At 43.3% G+C, this 22,975-nt stretch overlaps 1 protein-coding gene across 1 annotated transcript; it reads right to left on the bottom strand.

Moving 5' to 3' along the window:
• On the bottom strand, positions 3,819 to 4,769 carry LOC110430410. Its single transcript, XM_021448079.1, has one exon. The coding sequence runs from the start codon at positions 4,767 to 4,769 to the stop codon at positions 3,819 to 3,821; it is 951 nt and encodes a 316-aa protein (XP_021303754.1).

Below are 22,975 nucleotides of genomic sequence, written 5' to 3'. Positions count from 1 at the left end.
ATAATTCCTCACCAAGGCATATGATAGAGTTGCCTTCTCTATTTCATCCTATTTCTAAAAGGCTTATGTGGAGCTTAAGGTAGGGATGAAAGGAGATAGCATACTTACTTTGCATGTGTTGCGAAGTCAAAGCTCGGATCCTTGAAGAGAAGTGTCATACTCCCAGATCAAGATGTGCAAGTGTGATATATGGTGGACTAGGTTGCTCCTTTATTTGCTACACTCTCTCTACTTGTATATTGAGACATGGCTAGCATTTTCTTTTTCTTCGAGCTTTATGTGCTCATTTTTTTTTGTGGACTTGCACATGTCCATCTTTTTATTTCATTTTGCCTAGGCTTTTGATGTCTCATTTACCAAATAATGCTTAGAGAGAGATATTCTAACATTTAGAGTATGGAGCAACCTATTTAGTGGATGCGAAATACATGTGGTTGCGTACTTCCAGTGTAGAAGCAGCATATATATATGTGGTGTGTACGTGATCTTGATCTTAGGAGCATGAAAAGTCTCTTAATAGGGGTCAACAAGACTTGGCGACACTCAACACAAAGCAAATAGCTTATGTGGAAAGGTTGCAATCATGTAAAGTAGATATAGCTGTGGTAGGAATTCATCACCATTGAGGAACAATTAAGGTTTTGATCATTTTAAGAATAAATCTCTGATAATCATGCATGCTTAGAATAATATTATAGCAGCTCTTGTCTCACTATCTCATGTCCCACAACAACTTAGACTTAGTTCTAGCACTTGCAACCCACAAAGTTTTCAGGTTCATGGCAGTTTAAGTGAGCTAAGTGATCCATACTTGGAGAAATACTAAGTTGTATACTAGGTACTAGAGAAACATTAACAAGCAACTAGTCATCATTTCCATGAGGGATATAGACATACATGAAGCATATATGCTAAAGGGAAATGCTAATTTTTTTTTTAGAGCAAGAATGATAAAATGCATGGAAATAAATAGGATAGAATACTTACCTTGGTGGGGGAGAGGATCTCCCCCAAGCTTGTCCTTCCTCACTGGGGTGGATATGATGGATATGGTGGATATGGTGGAGGATATTGCTGTGGAGGATATTGTGCAGGAGGAGGTGGATATGCATGTGGTGGTTGAGGAATGTATGGTGGTACGGGCAGGTGATATGATGTGTAGGCTTGGCACCAGTTTCTATTGCTGCTCTCCTCAAAATTTTGGATTTGCTGTTGGGTTTCCACAGTGGCAGTGTGAATGGCTTCATGGTTAGTACGCAATGTAGCCATACCTGATCTGAGTAGCTCCATGTCATGACGGTGACTGCGGTTTCCAATCTCCTGCGAAGAAGAAAGAGACAACCGGGCACTACGTCTCCTCCCCGTCCCGGAGGTGTGCATGGCATTGGAAGTGCCCTCATTATCTGAATCATCTTGCTGTTCAGCTCGTGACTGTCCACGTGTGAATGGCCCTGCAAAACTTCTACGTCCTCCAACTCCAGGAACATTAGGCATTAACGGGTGGCCCCCGTATAATTTTAACTCTGGTTGTGGCAAAATGAGTCTTGCATTTGATTTACGCAATATAAATTCAATTGTGTCATTGGGGCCACGCGTAATTACTTTTGCTTGAATGAAATGATATTTTCCTAACACAGTTCTAGGAGTGGGTATGTACTGGATGGTGTCATCAAGGATCAAAATGTAATAACACAATTTTGTAATTATAGAGGTGAACTCAATTGGGTCATTCTTCCGTGCTATAGTGATCCAATGATGTACCATGGCTTTTACCGGTGCAATACGAATTCTATTCACCATGGCATATAGAATTCTATTATCAATTTCCCGCACAATCCGAATGTCATCTCTAGGGAATAGAGTGATGCCTATCCATTTGTGCATGAACCGTAGTGTGGGATGGCAAATATGGCTAGTACGTGGGTAAGTCTTTCCAATTAGATTCTCCCCAGTTATTTCATGCCAAAATTCTTGTCTATTAAAACCCCTTGTGGCAACTTCTACGTTGGTTTTAAAATTCATAAAGCCTAAACATGCAGCTAGATGGTCCCATGTGAAATCATAATCTTGGTTTCTTAGGCGAAAGTAAATGGTTGTTTCGGTTACCCTTACGGTGCTCAAAAATTCTAGCGTGAGAATCTTGCTACCTAGGTGTTCCGAAAAGTCCCAAAATTCACCCCATCCTATTGCAGCAAAGACATCAAAGAATTCCTCATACATACCTGTGTCTTTGAGGAATTTAGGGTCAATTACCTTGGTATGCTTGAATTCACGGTGGCGTAGATGGTTAAGCTTCTCCATTTCTTCTACGGTGAGCAAAAGTCCGGTCTCTATATCTTGCATCCGTAGAGGTGCTGCTTCTTCATTAAGTGGTGTTTGCTGTGGCATGGCCTCATGCTCTTGCTCCTCATGAGTCTCAGAGGGAAGTCCCTGATGAGAGGAGTACTCTTCTACCGAACTCATGGTGCCATGGGAGTGCCTTGATGAGCTTCCGCTAAACGCTCCACGCACTTTCTTCCCTATGTTCTTGAGTGGATTCTTCATGCTAGATCAAGAAAATAACGAACACCACTTCCACCAGAGAGGTTAGTTTAGATTTTAACTCTTCTTACCGGCTGATTACCTCTCTTGATTTCTCGACGGGTGAACACTTGAGCAATAGGGAAAGTGAAAGGAAGAGTGTTGATGATTTTCTTGAGTTGCTAGTAGAGGAAAATGGTTGTGAGTGAATGAGTGAGTGGATGGAAGAGAGGACAAGTGCAGAGGGCACTTTGTCAGGGTCGGCCGACCCCTCTTTTTCCACGAAACCACAAATGGCCAACACCTTGTGTCAAGGAAAGATGGATGGGAAAGAAAGAAATAAGGAATGCTGCAGGGAGGGGGTCGGGCGACCCCATCACCACCTCCTCTTTGCGCTAGCTGTTCACCAGATTGATGATGAATGTGTGCCATGGCTGGTTCCCCATCTCCACTCACTCTCTCCTTTCTTTTGGATGTTTTCTCAAAGAATCTCTTCTTGGAATGTGGTGAAAGAGAAAGGAGGGAACAAGACAAGACTAGATGGGTGGATGTTTGCTCATGAGATGCTTCACGGGATGAGCTTCTCAAAATGTTGATTTACTTAAGGCTTTAAGCAAGTATCTTTCCCATACTTAGCAAGAGTGATTTGTCTAGGGGTTGCTTAAGTGACTTTAGAAAGAAGAAGATGGTTTTTGTTAAGTTAGCAGTGTCTCCTAATTTCACTTACGTTTTAGTGGAAGCAGGGGATGAGAACTAGAAACTCTAGCTCCTAGGGTGAGTGTCGATATTTATGAGTCTTTATTTCTATACTCACTCTCCCTACATTACTTGTGCTGCCATACACCAGAGGAGGAGAGGAAGTGGGGCCAACCATGGGGTCGGCCGACCCCTCCTCTCACTCTTGAGTAATGCTGGGCACACTACACGAGTAACAGAACAAGCACATGCAAGAAAAATAGATGAAAGAGTTAGAGAATTCTCATGCACGGTTCAATTCGTTGATCAAGTGGGATTACATGAGTTGACATGGTAATGTTTTGGTGTTTTCTTGAATGGAGCATAGCATGTCATGACAGGAAGTGGCAAAGGACACGAGATGATAGGTGGGGGCCACCAAAGTGGGGTCGGGCGACCCCCCTTTGGGCCCCACCTGGTGTCCACCTTGCTCAGTGAGTTTTTATTTTTACTTTACTTGTCTTAACTCAAGTTGATAGAAGGGTTGGAAAAGATGAAGGAAGTTTAATAAGTAACTTAAAGTTAAAGGTCAGTGGGCTTACCTTGATGGAAGAGCTGTTACCTCAGGTCCTTAGAACAGGACCTCCTCCTTGAGTTGATACAGAAATTTTCTTCGGAGGTGTCATCAGTTGTATTACCTTCTTCTTCCATATTTTCTTGCTCTTTGCTCTTGGCGTTGGATTGGTCTTTTTCTTTGGCCTAGTTATGAATGTGACGGTTGCCACATCCACTGCCAAGATTAGTGAGCATTGCACTACCTTTGGTTTGAAGTTGAACTTCTCCTGGGCCCCATTGATTGTAAATTGAATTTCTCCGGCTCCAACGTCAATATGTGCATTAGCAGTGCTGAGAAATGGTCTTCCCAGGATAAGTGGAGTCTTTTCATCCACCTCCATGTCGAGTACCACGAAATCCACAGGGACCAGGAACTCGCGTATCTTTACGGGGATATTCTCAGCTACCCCCGCAGGATGGCGAATTGACTGATCCGCTAACTGCAAATGTATTGATGTAGGGGACAAAATAGCATGGGTTAGTTTATCAAATATTACCTTTGGCATGACACTGACACTTGCTCCCAAGTCGCACAGTGCATGCTCGAAGTGATGTGTCCCAATGGAGCAGTCGATGGTAGGACATCCAGGGTCCTTCTTCTTTTCTGGTAGTTGGTTTAGTATCGCCGCGCTGCATTCTTCTGTTAGCTTAATCACCTCAGTTGTAGGCAGCGGGCGTTTGTTGTTGAGGATGTCTCTCAAATACTTGGCATAGGTTGGAACCTGCATTGCATCAAGTAGTGGAATATTGACATATAATTGCCGAATTACCTCAACAAACTTCCCGAATTGTTCATCGGTGGTTGGCTTCCTTGTTCTTGGAAATGGCAGCAGAATGTTGGTGTCGTAGAACTCGTGCGGAGCTGTCTTTCCATAGAACTTGGTGTTTTCCTGCTTAGATGGTGCTTCTTCCTTGTCTTCCTCAACTTCCTTATCTTTTCTTGCAGTCTTTTTTGTCATGTCAGGATATGGTGGATCACGAGTGGTCTTACCCCCTCTCGTGGTCACATTAAAGATATTGCAAGAATTTACAGAAGAAGGAACAGTAGCAGCAATTTGTGCTATTTGAGACTCTAAAATTTTATTAAAGTTTAATTGGTCCTTAACAGAAGAAACAAGGGAATCCATTTTAGCAGTTAATGATTCAAGAGTCTTGTCATTAGCTAACAATCTTTTGTTCATGCTTTCATTGATTTTAGCTTGCTTAATGACAAGTTCTTTAAGTGAAAGCCAGTTAGAGTTACTAGAGTTACCTTGGCCCTAGAAGCGCGAAGTTGGTCGTCCATTGTTGAAGGATTGCACAGCTTCATGGCTTGCATTTTGCACCCTGCTCCGTTGGTTCGCACGTGCAGTGGCGTATTGTTGGATGGCCTCTCGATCTTTCTTTACCTTGGCTCGTTCATCCAACTTCTTCAACAAGAACTCCATCTTGTGAGATATTTCATTTACCTCTTCAATGGTTTTCGTGCTTCTCTTCTTGAGTTGAGGGTGTTCTTCTCTCCATGTTTGATTTGTCACTATGTTCTCAATGAGAGTTTTAGCTTGAGTGACATTGAGGGAGGTAAACGCTCCTCTTGCGGCGGCATCAAGGTGGCTACGAGCTACTGGAGTCAGCCCATGATAGAAACCTTGAATCAGGAGCCACTCTTTAATTCCATGATGTGGACACTCTTGAATGTACTCCTGCAGACGTTCCCATGCTTCGGGAATAGTCTCGTCTGCCTTCTGTTGGAAGCTTGAAATCTTTGCCCTCAGAGCAGATGTCTTGCCCATTGGGAAGAATTTCTTGAGAAATGCATTGGCACATCTTCTCCAGGTGTTGACATCATCGGGTTGAGCGTAAAACCATTGCTTTGCCTTCCCAAGCAATGAGAATGGGAATAGGCAAAGGCGGATGGCGTCGGCCGTTACCCCTCTGATGGCAATAGTGCTACACACTTCCAAAAAGTGTTGGAGATGTGCATTTGCATCTTCATGTGGCTTCCCACTAAATGTACTTGCTTGCACCATAGTGATAAGTGATGGCTTAATCTCAAAGTCGACATCTTCGACCTCCACCCTCGGTCCAATGGTAACATGGGCAACTGATGGAGATAAGAAGTCGGAGATTGATGAGGAAGCCATTGACTGGTAGAGTGTCGGTGCTAAGCCTCCTTCCTTGAGTGAATTCAAGTATGAGCTGGATCTCCGATAAGTTACTAGACGGTGTCTAGGACTCTGTCGGGATGTCTCAGGATTTTCTAATGTGGCCTTGAATTGGAACTCACTCATACAATGCCCTGCTTCACAATATAGAGAAACAAAGGCAAGGGGTAAACCCCCCCTACAACTAATTGATACTAAGTTGATGATATTTTTTTTTTCGGATTCGTTCTTACTAAGATTTCTAGGCTATGCTTTCCCCGGCAACGGCGCCAGAAATGCTTGTTGGCACTTCTTAACGCAACCACCAGATATCGGTGATGGCGCCAGAAATGCCTGGTGTGGTAACTCTATTAACTATTGGATAATTCCGCAAGCGCACAGAAGGTACCGCTGTAGCACTTCACCCGGGAGTATTCCAAGGTATCGTAATTTATATTTTCCCAAGGGAAAGCAATAGCTAGAAATGCTTGTAAGAAAAGAGATCCTATCTCAACTTAGTTACAACTAGTGCAGAGAGGTGGTAACGAAAGGTGAAGGAAGGGATGATGATGATCCAGAGATAATCAAAAAGGATAACTACAAGATAACTAGAGTAGAGTAGCTAGGTGGGAGGACAACGAGTGAGTACAGGTTCCTAGGATATCTAATTCTACTCTCGTGAACTAATCTTAATCAAATAGCAGAGACACACTAGATTGATACCTTACTAATGGCTGCCAGGGATAGCCGAGCTGGTAAGACGCTTAAAAGGTTTTTTCACCTAACCCCTTACCGAAAGCGACTATTGGGCTTATGGACGCCTTATCTCTTAAGAACTAGCTCGTACGCGAGGAGAACCTAATGCCGCCCACGATCTGTCACCTACTAGGGAGTGCGCCCCTACTTTCCGTCCGAGCCAGCGACACCCAAAGGCAAGACCTAGCCTAAGCACCGCGCTTACGCTAACTCTCACTACTCTAGCTGCGATCAAACAACTATAGCACCTTGCTAAAGGCGATGGGAAACAGCCACGAGCTTGTTACAGGATCACAATCTAATATGTAACTACTAAAGGACAAGATAGAACACTACAATACTATTGCAAGAATAATATTGCACAAAGTAATACTTAGAAAAGTAGAAAGAGAATATATTAAGAAAACAAGTCTTACAGGAGAAAAGATACAAGAGCTATACCAGACTCTCCAGAAGACGACTCCGGAGACCCCGAGCTTCGCTCGACTCAACTCTAACTCCCACACTAGACTACTACTACTACTCACTTGTATCTAGCTTGGATACTTGAACCTTGAATTCATCATGCCCTGGAAGGGTGAAATCAGCCTCTATTTATAGGGAGAGGTGGAGTAGGGGCTACTCCACCGCCACGTCATCGATCCGTGTGATCATGCCTCTCCACCCTTGGATCAAACCGACTTCACAACCGCCATTTGATCAACGGCAGGGGCAAACCAACACGTGAGACATGTGGGGAAGGTCGGTGGGAGGCCACCGACCCTGAAACCGCCTTACATGTGGGGTCGGGCGACCCCACTCCTGACCACCTAGGCCCACCAGTAGTGTCCACAATGGTCCCTTATGTCGGTGGAGTAGGTGGCACGCCTGGGTCCCACCAAAGGGGGGTCGGGCGACCCCCTCCCTGTGGGCCCAGGGTGTCACCTGTTGTCCCCTCGATCTCCTCTTGATGATTCTGATGTTGGCTTTGTCAAATAATGTCTTGAATTTGTTGTTCCTGCATAAACAAGCTAAGAGTACAAGTGGAACTAGTTATGGATAAAATATGTTCATGTCATGTCATTTCCCTTTGCAACCGAGGCATGTTGACGGTGTTTTGTATGTGGATTTCTATGGTATATCCACCGTCAACAAAATCCATGAAGGAGTGTGTGGAGCACATCAGTCGGCCTTTAAGATGAAATGAATGATTAGGAGGAACGGGTATTATTGGCCAACCATGCTTGAAGATTGTTTTAAATATTTCAAGGGATGTCAAGGATGTCAGAAATTTGGTATTGTTCAAAGAGCGGCCGCATCGGCCATGAATCCCATTATTAAACCTTGGCCGTTCCGTGGATGGGCTATTGATCTAATCGGCCAGATTTACCCACCGTCAAGCAAGGGGCATAAGTTTATCTTGGTTGCCACTGATTATTTCACCAAGTGGGTTGAGGCTATTCCTTTAAAAAAGTCACATCGGCCAATATGATTGATTTTGTGAAAGAACATATTGTTTACCGATTTGGTATTCCTCAAACGATTACTACCGATCAGGGTACTATGTTTACATTGGGAGAGTTTGATGAATTTGCAATCGGTATGGGCATTAAAGTGTTGAATTCATCTCCTTATTATGCTCAAGCTAATGGACAGGCCAAGGCGTCTAACAAAGGAATTATTAAACTTATCAAACGAAAGATTGAGGAAATAGGAGGTGGCATACATTGTTGAATGAAGCTTTATGGTCGTATCGAATGGCTTGTCATGGGTCGACCAAAGTTTCGCCTTATCAGTTGGTGTATGGACATGATGCTGTGTTGCCGTGGGAGATTAAAACCGGATCTAGGCGATTATCTTTTCAAGATCAGCTGACTGCCGATGACTATGCTACTTTGGTGAAAGACGAGTTGGATGATTTAGCAGGGAATCGGCTGAAAGCTTTGATGAGTATAGAAGAAAATAAAAAGAGAGTTGCCAGATGGTATGAAAAGAAGGTGAAGGCTAAGGAGTTTGCCGATGGAGACTTGGTGTGGAAGTTAATCTTACCAATCGGGACTAAAAGTTCAAAATTTGGGAAGTGGTCTCCTAATTGGGAAGGTCCTTATCGGATAAATCGGTCTGCTCCTGGCAATGCATATATTTTAGAAACTCTCGAAGGAGTTGAATTTCCCAGAGCATTGAATGGAAAATATATAAAGAAATATTACCCAAGCATATGTCTCGATGCATAAAGAGTTTAAGTGCCGATAACATTTCTATTGGCTAGATCAAAGTGTATCTGGGGCTGGACTCAATGTTTTAAAAGGGTGCCGATAACAGTCCTATCGGCTAAACCAAAATGATCAGAAGTGTTTTGAAGGAAGAGCAAAATATGCCGCCAATGAGGAGTTCATACATTTAGCAGAGCCTGGATCATTGATATGGCGCGCAGACGAATCTGATCGGCCTCTTCTATCTCCTTCCTGTCTTCATCGGCAAAGCCCTCCACTGGCTTCAGTTTCTTCTTCATCTGCAGAGCCTTGCGGGCTTGGACGTTTCGCTCTTGTTCAAGTGTCTTGATCATCTCGGGCAATTGGCTTTCTTCCTGTTGAGCTTGGGACAGTGCTTCTTCTACTTGCTTAAGTTCCGCTAGCAAAGCTTCCCTCTTTGCCGATAAATCAGAGATCTTCTGCTTCAGCATGTCTCCGGAGGATTTTAGAGTGCCGATGCTCTTGTGCTTTTCATCGGCAAGATGCTTCACTTTCATCACCTCCTCTCAGAGCTGGACATAAGTGGCTCTATCAGCAAGGCGCTGAACGGCCTTTTGGTACTGCAGCTGACGACTCTCTAAGTGTGCAGCCTGGAAAAGAATCTCCTCGGCATCGGCAGGGATTTGACCTCTGAGGGCTTTAAACAGAGCCTTGGCTGGATCAGAGTCATTGACCAATTGCGTTGTATCTTGATGAAGCAGGGCTGACAGGTCCTCCAGCTTTGATCTGATCTCCGCCGATGTGATCCCAATCGCTTGGGAAGAACTTGCTTCTTCTCCTTCATCTTCAGAAATTTCGATAGCAAAGTAGAACAGGCTGTCAGGAGAATCTTGTTCCTGAGAGAAGATAGGAGATGGGTTATTTGATGACGATATATTAGTGAATACAGAATGATAATCAAATAACTTACTTGCTTCAGAGTGATTTCTCGTCTCTGGCTAGTTGAGGCCGATGGCACTATAGGTTGATCGGCTGAAGTTGCCGATGGAACAATGTCAGCTGAAAATTAACAGAGGTAATTATAAATGGAAAAGTAAGTTCATCAGCAATGATTTTATGAAGAGTATGTTACCTTGAGGGGGTATAGTACTTGTCTGGATCGAGGAGACTACCGATGCTATGATTGAGCTTGCTGGATCGGCGGTCTGCTCGTGTACATCAGCCGGTATTTCTTCTGGCTAGGGTTCTTCTGGCTGAAGTTCTTCTATTTGGGGTTCTTCTTGTAGCTGAGGAGGAGATGATGCTTGTTGTGTCTCAGCTTCTAGAGAAGAGGGAGATGATTCCACCGGGATCGGCGACCTTGGAGGAGGAGGCGTTGCTGTTCTCTGACGCTTCGCTTGTGTTCTGGTACTCTTGGAGCCTTTTCTCTTCGGTTGGCTGGACTGGGGGGCATCGGAAGTCGTACCTCTGGTCTTTGCCGATATGCCAGTATGCTGATACAACAATGAAGTTTTATGAGTGCAAGTGTAACAGGGTATTGATGATGTTCTGATTAAAATAATAAAAGTTACCGATGAAGTTCCCATACTAGCCGATGTGTCCTGAAGAATTGTGTAAGTATAAGAATGGAATCGGTATAAGTTGAAGGATTCAAAAAATTACCTTGAAGGCTTGTGCCAAAGCAGTGGCAGCTACCGACGGGGATGTTTTCGTTCGCTTGGTGGTGACTTTTTTGAGACGCACACCCCGGTGCATTAAGGCAGCCAAGGATGGAGCGTTGTTGCCAATCAAAGAAATTGGGCCCGACGGAAGGAGTTCGATCGGCCTTCCACTTCTGCTAACTGATGGTGGCGTGTCATCGACCTGAATAAAACAAAGAAAGTGAGTTACCGATAGAAAATGAAAGTGAAAGGATTGAAAAGATCGGTTAGAATACTTACAGTATTATCGGGGACCTTGTATTTGGGGTCGATCATGCCATGGTATGTGAGAGCCGATCTGCAGAACAGGTGCTCTTTCCACTCTTCCCACCATTGTTTGTATGACTGAGTAATGAAGAGAGCTGGGATCCAAGCTGATAGATCTACATCCGTGTTGACGGTCCTTAAGTACTAAAATTAACAATCAAATAAACATGGAAAACGATCAATATGCACCAAACATCTAGAATTAGGGTTTTATCTGACAGAATTCCATGAGCTTTGGTGTTTATCTATTTCTGCAGGGGGTTATCAGAGAATATGGAGAGAAGCCCCACATGTCATGTTTACAACGAGATAATTACGTGCCGCGCAATTTTCCTCAATCTAGAAGAGTCCAGAAGCCACGGGAAGGAAGCGGAGGCCGAACGGGGCCAGAGGCAGGGCGCCCGCCCTCCTGCCCTGGGTGCCCGCCCTGGGTTGGACCCCAATCAGAACTCTGTTCGGGGCTAAACTCCACTGACCTAAAGGATCAATCTAAACCACACAATCAATGTCGGTTTGATCTAACGGCCCACATTCACTTGAAGGGACTATAAAACCAAGGCCTCTCCACCCCTAGAGGAGAGAGGAGAAGAAATCATTATTTAGAGGTAGCCATCAAAGTTAGGGTTTGGAGCTTCTCTCCCACAGAGAATTAGAATTAGCTACTCCCTAATCCTTCAAGTTTAGAGGTTTGATTAGATAGCAATTAGAGAAGTAGAGCACTACGCTCTGGATTCGGATCTTCGGTAATAAAGATTGGTATTATTCATATCTTTCTCTAATTCTTTGTTCTAATTGCATTATGTCTCTAATTATTATGTTCTTAGTTTGCTCTAGCTCTATGTTTGATATAGTTCTAATTGATAATGAGTTTATGTATAAGTTTGCAAAGCGCTTAGCTCTTGACGCGAGGGAGTTAGGTGATAGATCACATGTGATCGTGGTGCTTAGATGTTATTTATCTGCAAATGTATCCTATTGGCCGGGTCGTGTGGTAGTTCGCGATAGTGACAGCTTCGTTGATTCTTATATAGTCCACCCTCCGTTGATAGGACAGGCAGAACCGGTATTGTGGAGTAAGTCTTGCGATGCTCTGATTTACTTTAGCAATGTTCCTTATACATGAATGAAGAGTCTTTTATGCTATATATGATCTTTTAGATAACTAGAGTAGATTATGGCTTAGTAGTTAGTAGATAACTTAGAATCCATTCTCTAGCTAATCCGACATCACCTACATATATGAGGAGTAGTCTATTTTCTAATCGCTATGTTATTTATCCCTTTAACTTATAATTCATTATCATTATCTTTATGGTTTACCCCCTGCTAAAGTAAGTGACTGTGTGACCAGTTTCTCATTAGTAATCATGTTCTTGCAAGTTTATCTCTAGTCTATGCCTTGATAGATTTTGCCCTTAATTTAATCTCCTTAGTTCTCTTGAGCAAAATTATAAATAATGATATCTGGAATACTTATCCTGGTGAAATGCTACAATGAGGTGTTTTATCTGTGCGCTTGCGGATAGAATAGATTATTTTCTAGAGAGCCTTTACATTTATAAATACCTTTGTACACTCTGGCATCATGCTGGGGATGACAACCTAGTATCTAAGTGGTGTTAGCTAGTGTCAACAAGCATTTCTGGCGCCGTTGCCGGGGAACAAAAGGGTAACACATAGGAACGGTAAGAAAAGCTAGTAAATCAGTCAAGGTTATTCATATAAAATATTAGACTAGACTATAGAGAAATAATTGCATAAAAACAGCTACTAAATGAGAAATCATAACAAGGCACCTCTGCTTTGGCAGGTTCACCCTGTTGTTTTTCTATGTTTATATTTTATACAGGGTATATCAGGATTTACTTTGGGTACATTCAACTCTTCATCATCAGAACCAAAGCAATCAAGAGAAGAAGAAGCTAGCTACCAATTGCTGAAGCTATGGCACAAAAGACCTTGCAAGAATTCTATGCTCCAAGTCTTGAGAACATTCCAACTGGTCCAAGATTGGTAGTAGAAGAAGGAATACCCGAGTTTGAGCTCAAGTCAAGCCCCATCAATTTGGTGCAAGCTACACAATTCAGTGGAAAGGCACATGAAGATGCTAGTGCACACTTGCAGAATTTCTTAGAGATTGGAAGCACAATCCACATCAACGGAGTTGACAAAGACGTCATACTGCTTCGCCTTTTTCCATTCTCACTAGAAGGAAAAGCGAGGAAGTGGTTTTACACTCATCAAGATAATATCAACAACTGGACGAACTTGTTAGATGCCTTTCTATCAAAGTTTTTCCGTATAGGCAAAACAACTGCCTTAAGAGGAAATATTGTCAGTTTCCAACAGCAGAAGACAGAAACCATTTTAGAAGCATGGGAGCGTTTTTAAGGATACATATCAGATTGTCCTCACCATGGAATGGCCACATGGTTCTTATGCAGACCTTCTACCATGGATTAACCCAGAAGGCTCGTGAGTGCCTAGATGCATCTGCGAAAGGATCATTCTTGGAGCTTACAATTGGAAAAGCAGAGATACTTTTGGATAAGATAGCAGAAAACCAAAGCTGGTTCCAAGATAAAGCTCAACAATGTCATCAAACTGAAGAAATACTAGAAGAAGTAAATGCATTATCAACCAAGATGGAAAATTTGCTCCATTGGATTGACCAGAGGACCAAGTTCAAAGAAGATCAAAGGGCCATTGAGACAGCATACAAATATCAGCCAACTTCGAGTTAACCCAATAGCAAAGGTACGAATTCAGGTAATACTTTCAAGCAACTTTCATTAAAGGAGATAATTGCTCAACAAACCAAAATTAATGATGAAGTTAAACAAAGGCTAGATACAAATGAATCATCTCTAAAAGATATACACAATAAAATGGATTTTCTACTAACTGCCTTTGATGAGCAAAACACTCTTAACAAAAGGGTAGAGCTTAAATTAATAAAGATAGCTACTGCACTGCCTGTTGCTACTAACATTGAGCAGGTAAAGAATATAACTACTAGAGGAGGCAAAGCCACCAGAGATCCACCATACCCAAAAGAGAAACAAAGAACATCAGCACCAGTGCAACCAGCAGTGATAGAAGAAGAAAGCCCAGTCGAAGCAGAAGATCTGCTCCAACCACTAAGAACTGGAGAAATGAGGAAAGATTTTTACGACACCAACTATTTGCCATTTCCCGGAAGAAACAGAGGACTGCAGTCGGATGAGCAGTTTGGTAAGTTTGTAGAGGTCATTCAGAAATTATATGTCAACATACCTCTGCTGGATGCCATACAGGTACCTACATATGCAAAGTACATCTGAGATATTCTTAACAAGAAGAGACCACTGCCCACCACTGAGGTTATCAAGCTGACAGAAGAATGTAGTGCGGCCATCCTCAATATACCACCAAAGAAGAAGGAAGATCCAGGATGCCCCACTATTGATTGCTCAATCGGAAAACAACACTTCAACAATGCACTTTGTGATCTCAGAGCAAGTGTCAGTGTGATGCCAGCATGATTCTACAAAAAGCTTAAGCATGCGACCCTCGAACCAACATCAATGTGCCTACAACTAGTGGATCAATCGGTTCGACACCCGTTGAGCATCGTCGAGAACATTCCAGTCAAGATCAGAGATTTCCTGGTGCTAGTAGACTTCGTAGTACTGGACATGAGTCCTGACTCAAAAGTGTCCATCATCCTTGGAAGGCCATTTCTGAGCACTGCCAATGCCCACATTGATGTTGGGAAGGGAGAAATCAAGTTCAACATAAATGGACAAGAAGAACACTTCACATTCAAACCCAGATCAGAGAGAGACCCTACAGTGAAGGAAGTTCATGAAGAACCACTGGAGACCATCTCCGGAGGAAGGTAACTCAGAAGATTAAAAGATTTGGAGGTCCAGCTTGGGGGACCTAAAAATCCCAAACCCTCACCGGGAGGTAAATAGGTATTTATCCGCATTATTAATTTACTCATTCTTGCATAATTAATTCTAGCATTAGTCATAGCATCATTATAATAATCAAAGGCCCCATATAAATAATATTCATGGTGTGTAACAACCCATATTTATTATTGTGGAGGCACAAAAATATTTTCCATTATTATTTTAATTAAGTTTCAATTCTTATAGATTTTTCCTGCATTATATTTAATTATAGTAACCTTCTAGAAGCATGACCCAAACTCCTTGGGTCCCACATGTCATACACTTCACCTCACATACATCCCATCACATAATTTCATCCACCAATATGTTTCCACTCACCAGACATCTTTCCACCGTCCAACCACCACCAACACAGCATTACTCTGCGTGAGATCAAAGCAAGGAAGCAAGTGGAGGAGGCACACCCAGGATGAACACCAGGGGTGGGCGCCCGCCCTGTCCCATGCTCAGCTTATAAAAGGCCACCTCCAGCTCCCCTTCTCTTCACACACACATTTCAGAAAACCTTGCAAGCTCGTAGTTCTCGGTTTCCAGAGAATAGCTCTGAGTGTGAGAAGGTTGGGAGTTCTTTTGAGTGAGAGAGTGAGTATCACCTAGTAAGTAGTGATCCCGTTGTCTAAGCTAAAGTAAAAGTTGTCTAGGGGGAGGTTCTGCCATAGAAACTTGAACGACTAACCCCTGGACTACTAACATTCCGGACAGCTGACCACTAACATTTTCTCTCACATTTTCCACTAGTTGTGTTTTTCCAACTTTTGTTTACAGGATGTTTAAGAAGGTGAAGAACGCAGGGAAGGCTCTCAAGAACATCGGTACAAGGAGTTCAGCCCGACACTCCTCACACCCATCAGAGATGAGCGTCGACCCGACACCCACTCAAGCTCCGTCATCTTCATCAGGTCAGCAAGTCAAGGTCCTTCTCAAGATAGGAGACCTTGGACTGAAGACCTGAAGGGAGAAGGAAGTCTATCAGCAATTGAAGAACAAAGATTTTATTCACACCCCTACTCTCGATCCAATCTTACTACAAGAAACAGGTATGGACACTGAATTTGACTTAATTTTCCAGATGATAGGTTGGACAAATTTTTGGAATATAACTGAGCTGGGTTCTCGTCTTCTCACCCTCGAATTTCTTTGCACCTTACAATATTATGAGGGGGGAATTGTTTTTCGGATGTTCAAACAAGAGATTATGTTGTCTTGGAGAGAGCTGAGCGACCATCTTGGTTTCTCTTCAAGATGCATCCTGAACATTGACTCCGACTTACCTAACTTTGAGAGACACCAGTTTTGGAGAGAAATATCTAGAGATAATTTTTATAGTCAAGCCCGAACCAGTGACATGGAACACCCCACTCTTAGGATGTTCCACAAATGGCTTGGGTACAATCTTTTCTATCGTTATGATATTAGGAAAGTAAGAGTGTGAGATTTACAACTTTTATATGCTGCTATTAATAAAGTACCTACTTCACCTGTTACACTTTTAGTTTCTCATTGGCTTAGTGTACCTAGTCTTTAGGGACCAGTAGGATGTACTTCACTTATCACTCGTCTAGCCTTTAATCTTCACTTACTAGAACTCATCGTTGGACTTCATAGATGAGCTAAGAATTTATCAGGGCTATGACACATTTAGACAAGCTCGGATGTTAAAGAAAGAGGGGAATATAATGTATATGCTATATGATGATAAAGACAAGATTCGGTTACCTAACCCGAACCTTGGCCTCTACGTTGTGCAAAACTTTTTGATTGAGATTGCAGCAACACCAGTGAACCAAAGAACTCCACAGCGAGTGGCATCTAAAAGGATGACCACCCACCGAGAACGCACCTGGTATGGAGCTGACCCTGGACCAGAAGAAGCAGCGCACCTGCATTATTGCGACTACAACCCTCGAGTCCTTTGAGACCCATGTTTGACTCATGAATGAATTCGATGACCCAAAATCAAACAAAACAACTACGACATGTTGGTTGATAGGGAACATACTAGCTGTTACCGGTTCTCCTTCCAGAATCTCCTCAATGCAGGTGTGATGCACATGGGCTGGGTAGGTCGTCTGCTGCTTCTTAGGGTAGGGACATTCCTTAGCAAAGTGTCCCATCTTGTGGCAGTTGTAGCACGATCCCTTTACCATGGTGTTAGCAGCAGCTGCAGCAGCCTGATTGGCCCTTGGCATTCCTAGGGTCATAGCTACCTTGTATGGCTTCTGCTGAGTTGGCGGCCCCGTGTTCCTTCTATGTGGAGGTCGGAATCTAGCACCCAGGGCAGGAGGACGATACTGCTAACATCCTACCATTGGTGCCCTAGACTGAGACGAACCAGCTTCAAAACACCTCTTGCAAGACTTGGATGCACTATAGTTGTTGTTATTGTTCTCCTGAGTTAGACAGTCACTGATATAGGCATTAAAAGTAGCTCTGGTCCCTGTGCCCACGGTCTTCAGCATCTTGGGGCTTAAGCCCCTTTGGAAACTAGCGATCTTCTTAGCTTCAGTGTTCACAAACTCTGGGGCATAACGAGCAAGATTGTTGAAAGCATGCAAGTACACTTTCATAGTCTTGGTTCCCTAGGATAACATCATGAACTCGAACAACTTCCTTGCCACAAAGCCTGGGGGAATATAGTTTCCCCGAAAAGTAGTAGTGAAGCGATTTCAGGTAATTGGCATACCCTCAGGATAAGTGGTACGATGGTGGGACCACCAAATCCCAGCTGGCCCCTGTAGTTGGTGCGCTACATATTCCGCCTTTAGCTCGTCAGTCATCCGGAGTAGACAAAATTTCTGCTCCATGGTGTTAATCCACTCATCACCTTCCAATGGTTCCACAACCTCTTTAAAGACCGATGGTTTGGTGTCCATGAAGTCCTCGAAAGAACTGTACTGATTCACTTCGTGGCCGCCTGGGTTAGCCCCACGGTGGGTGTTGTGAGCAATATTGCAAAGGATAGCCTCCAGACTTTGCTGCATCTGCTCCATGTTTTGCTGACTCACCAAAAACTATGCAAAGAACACATCTGCAGTGTATGGAGGGGGAGGTGGTGGTGGTGGTGCTCTATTCTCATTTCTGCAAGCTTCGCCTCCTGAGGAACCTTCTCCAGCATCCAGGTTGTGGTTACCCCTACCACATGTTTCCACCATCTACATGTGTCAATGGTAAGCAATCGTTAGGAGTTGTCACCAATCGGTAGGTACATGTAAAATCGTGCCATACTGAATTTACCGACAACAATAAATCCACACAATAAACAGAGGCACAATAATTCGTCATCCACACACAACATTACTAACAGGATTACTTAGCACATTGCCAAAGCAGGTTCACATACATCCAAAATTGCCAGTATACATACACTGGACTTTTCAAATGTCAACACCACTCAACCACATCATTTCTCAAACATAACCAAGTCTCAACCTAGATTAGGATTACATGCCATGTAGAAACAACAACAACAAAAGAAAGACTAGCACTAGAACACTAGCATCTACTCGCTATGGTCGCTATCCATGCTGGAACCCTCGCCTTCCCCATCTTTACTCACTGCCACCTCCATCTCTAGATCCTCATCTGTTTCATCCTCAGAATCTATCTCAGCTGCTCTAGGAAGGTGATGTGGATGGAGCCGGTTATGCAACTAGTGGATCTCCTCATGCAAGTTCTCATTGTACTCCTCAGCATTGGCTAGCTGCTACTCAAGCTCTAGCTAGGCCCTAAGAGTGTCTTCCTCGTGCCAGGCTTCATTCCTCTATACAAGCACATGAACTAGCATACGCTCACAGTTCCTATGGGCTGTGGTCACCCTATCTCTCTGTTGTTTCACTGCTAGCATGTCCTGGCTTAGCATGCTGTTCTGCTGAACTGCCTGGTCCGTCTCAAGAGTCACACGGGCAAGCTCTGCCTGCTACCTCTCAACCTCAATGTCAAAGTCACGCTGCAGCTAGCGCTTCTCGTCCTAGACTATCAATAGAGACCCAGTCAAACGCCCCAAACAGCGCTCTAGGACCCCATAGGTCTTCATCATAGCAAACATATACACTCATAGTTGTACTGTCACTGTGCTGGTCCTCATCCGCACTCCCCTCAAACTGATCCCACACCGAGGTGTAGGGGTCACCCTAGGGAAACACCCCAGTTAAGGCGTGAGCTAACTCCTATGGAAACCTCTCCATGAGATCCCTCAGAATTGCAAAAGCAACCTTGTTGGCTCCCAAAAAAGGAGTACTGCCTCTGGACTCATACACCCAACCACCCTAGGTGGGGTCACCGCCGCTGGTAGGTATCACTGCCTCGATCCCAACTAGGGTCCTGTCACCAAGCTGCTCTCTGCTCCAATAGTAGCGCGTTCCCTTCCTTCAGGATACCCCATAGCACTGAGCACCCTCCAAAGAAAGGTAGGCATACCAAACTCCTCGAGGAACTTGCTCTTACAACACGAGTCTCTAGGTGCCAGCTGATGTGAGGAACCCACCCTCTAGTGGACTTGCGAGCGGTACGCCTGGTGCGAGCCATCTACTGAAAAATGGGATACCTTGGGTAAGATCGAGGATTAACTTTATCATTTTTATTAAAATGGGACAGACTTATATAAGGGGAGGAACTAAGCAATGATATGAAATGAACATGATGCATGCACGAAATTTACGATCTCACAAACTTAGAAATAAGAGTTAATACTAATCGGTATATACGGTGGCATACACCATTCTCTCATATACGTAACTAACGGTCTACTCGAGAACGTGGTTAGTGTACCTACAGAAAACTCATTTCAGCCCAACCACAGTATGAAACATGTAGAACAGAAATTAAAGCTATTGTTTCCACACACATGTACCCTGTACTTGTTTGTGGCACGCTACTAACCACATCATCGCCCTAATGACGGCATCGCCTCTCAGGACGGAAACACCCACCAAGTGGTACTTTTCATAAACACACGAATTATGTGTGTAGGACATAGCACCCTAAAGCACTTTCCTAGACCGGCAGTGTATCTGATCATGCTCTCATAGCTCTCACTTACCGAAGCATAGAGGAAAATGATTCATTCATTACCACTCAAGTGAATGGCACTTATACTATTGCACGCCATATGATCGACAAAATAGAAATATGATGCTCTGGAGTCTGCCATGGCCATAGCTAAGACTCTGCAGAAGCGCCACAAGACAAGGCCGACTTGGAGAAGGAGCTAGCTGAACAGCGCACCATAATAGCCTCTCTAGAAGCCTGTCAACGTGTCCAAAGTAGATGCATCACTTATGGAAATACTAGAATGGTGAGGCTAGAGCATGATTCCACTGCTCTTAAGGAGAAGGTGGAGGCTTTAGAGAACCCTAAGAAGTTGGGTCCATTTATCTTAGCATCCGATACGGCGAGTGTTTAGTTTCATTCTCAGTGTGTTTATTTTTTTCAAAGTTTGCTGCTGTAGTAATAGCCCTATGTGAAGGTGAATTAAGTAAATATTATTATACATCTTGTCTCTCTATTGTCTCTCTTTTGTCTCCACCGTGTTGTGAATGAAGGATAATAGGAAACTAGTGTGGGGAGACACCTGACGATCGAAACAAATGAATTCTTGGGAAAAGTTAACAAAATTGGACAAGACATGACACGAAGACCATGCTCGACGAAGTGGACCCCGAAGGGCCACTGGCCAGGGGCGACCGCCCCTAACTTGTTTGGGCGCCCGCCCAAGGGGAGAAGCCCCCTAGTCTCCGCTTCCAACCACAGTCAGGTATGATTTCTCTATGTTATAAATTGTTATTTTTGCTACGGTTTTGATTCAGAATAAAATATGTTTAGTCAAATAACCCTAAGCAGAAATAATTAAAAGATATTTTATTCATGACCACAAGATAGACTTATACCGTGATAATTCCTAGAAATTCCTCTTGTTGTTGGGAACTTTAATATAGGGCCCCATATTACTTAAGTTGTTGTGGAAAGAGAGATAGTACAAATTTGAGAACTTGATTTCTAATGTCTAGTCATTTGGAGAATTCTACTTTTCAAAAAACTTAAAATGATTAGCTATACTTCTCCTCTGTAGCAAGAATTAATGTCCTACTATAGCCATGCATGATAGGTATAAACTAGCTCATAGGCTACTTGCTTTGTATTGAGTTTTGTCAAACCTTATTGACCTATGTTGAGAGTATTATTGTAATAGAACCGTCCAAATTATAAGAGATTAAGCATAAGAGCGACCATTTACATAGTCAAACTATCAAGCTTAAGCGCATATAATTCTGATAGTCCGTGAAATCTCGAGGGACTTCAAACCTTTTTCTATACTCACAACTAAGATCGTAATAAGTTTAGCAGTCACCATCCATAAGTTACATTCAGTTCACACATTCCAGAAGTTACATCAGAGTCCCAACATAGTTATTACAAACCAAGTTCAAATGTAGCGGAAGCATCTCAGTTTTGAAATTACACATACACTTAGTTCGTTACAGTGCTAGAGTCTGATCATTCCCATAAAAGCAAAAGAAGAGGTAGAGTGACCATTGCCCTTGGTCTAGTAATCACCCATTGCTGGGTACAAGCAGTTGATGCAATACCCAGAATACATCTGCCCATCTGCAAAACAACATGGGAATGGAACCCTGAGTACGAGAAGCTACTCAGCTAGACTTACCCGTCAAAAACCAGAAATAAAAGACTCTCAAGGATCATGAAGGTTGTATAGTGGGATAGCTGGACACCCTTTTGCATAAAATCTTAAACCACTAAATGTATAAAGCCCTTTGCTTTTATTTAGCCCAGGTTAAGTAGCATTACCTATCATCTAGGTTAGCACCTATACTATTGCAAACAATTGATTTGATATGATAGAACCAACAGCATATAGCATTCACTTTTCATCACATCCCATAACCATAGTGTTCCATAGTCCTTGCTACGAGGACAAAGCTCAAGTCAAGTGCTCACTATCTAGGAGCGATGGCGATTCGAATCGATTTCTGACCAGCTGGTGAGTTATTCCCCACACAAGCCACACTAATTGATCAAGTGAGCTACAGGTCACCCTATTACACTATCCAGGACCAATTCGCGGGTTCGGTAGGCACCGCTAGTACCCAAGGACCATTCCGGCGACCGAGGTATCCAAGATATACCAAGGTTGTGTGCCATGCCCTCGTCGTTCTCCTCAACCATCACCAATATAGCACATGGTGGCTCGATTCCTGGCCTAGATAGTGTTCAGGCTTCACAGTCGGAACGACTTATCCTTCCAATTAAGTGTGGGCATGCGTTCAACATGACAAGAGGACCGTCCACGATCGGTCCTTAATCGACACAGGCAGACCGAATATGGTCCAACACCCCATAAGGCTCTGTCCGGTCTCAACTTTCTTTTCCCGCACTAGGTTACCTCCCATTATAGCATCAAATAGCTAAACCTTTTTGGTATCCACTTATATCTCACTGGTGATAGGAAATCACCCGACTTCTACCATGCTAGGCAAACTAAGCATAGACTTTGGGCCTACACTAAGCATAGACTTTGGACCTACACTACTCCTGGCTAGGCCTATGATCAGGGCACTCCTAAAGCTCTTCTCCTGGCTCGTGTCCCTCCGTAAGTTCCTGCACTGGGGTCTCCTCCTGCTCCTCCGGCTCTACCTCATTCTCTGTGAGCCTGTATGATGCATATGCACAAATAAGCAGAGGTGCGGGATGCTCAAGGTGCAGTAGCATGAATGTGAAGGCAAGATGATCATGATATGGTTTTACGGAGTAGGTGCATACTTCTTCTCCGGTAGAGAAGAGTCATGATAAATAAAACAAGGAATTATTATTACTAAGTAGTCAACATCATCCAAGAACATATAACCAAGACAAACCATCTATTGCATTCTCTTCTACAAGCTATTACTAAACCAGCAAGCTATCACAATGCTTCAAAGATACACCAAACCCATCTTACCCTATCTATTTCATGCATAGCAAGGGCTTAATTATTTATTACTTATTAGGCTTGCAACAGTTGCATATATTTCTGTGTTTCAATAAATTCTACAAAAATTACAGCATGTCATAGATCATATATAAAGTCTACCACCAAAGTTTCATAGCATTTGGACAAGTAACATGGCCCACACAAAATTCTCAAGTTTATTAATATAATTGGGGGAAAATACCCTGCTTATGCAAAAGTG

Source organism: Sorghum bicolor, chromosome 9, assembly GCF_000003195.3.
Source record: "Sorghum bicolor cultivar BTx623 chromosome 9, Sorghum_bicolor_NCBIv3, whole genome shotgun sequence".
Taxonomy (NCBI): domain Eukaryota; kingdom Viridiplantae; phylum Streptophyta; class Magnoliopsida; order Poales; family Poaceae; genus Sorghum; species Sorghum bicolor.
This window is presented reverse-complemented; position numbering and strand designations above follow the sequence as displayed.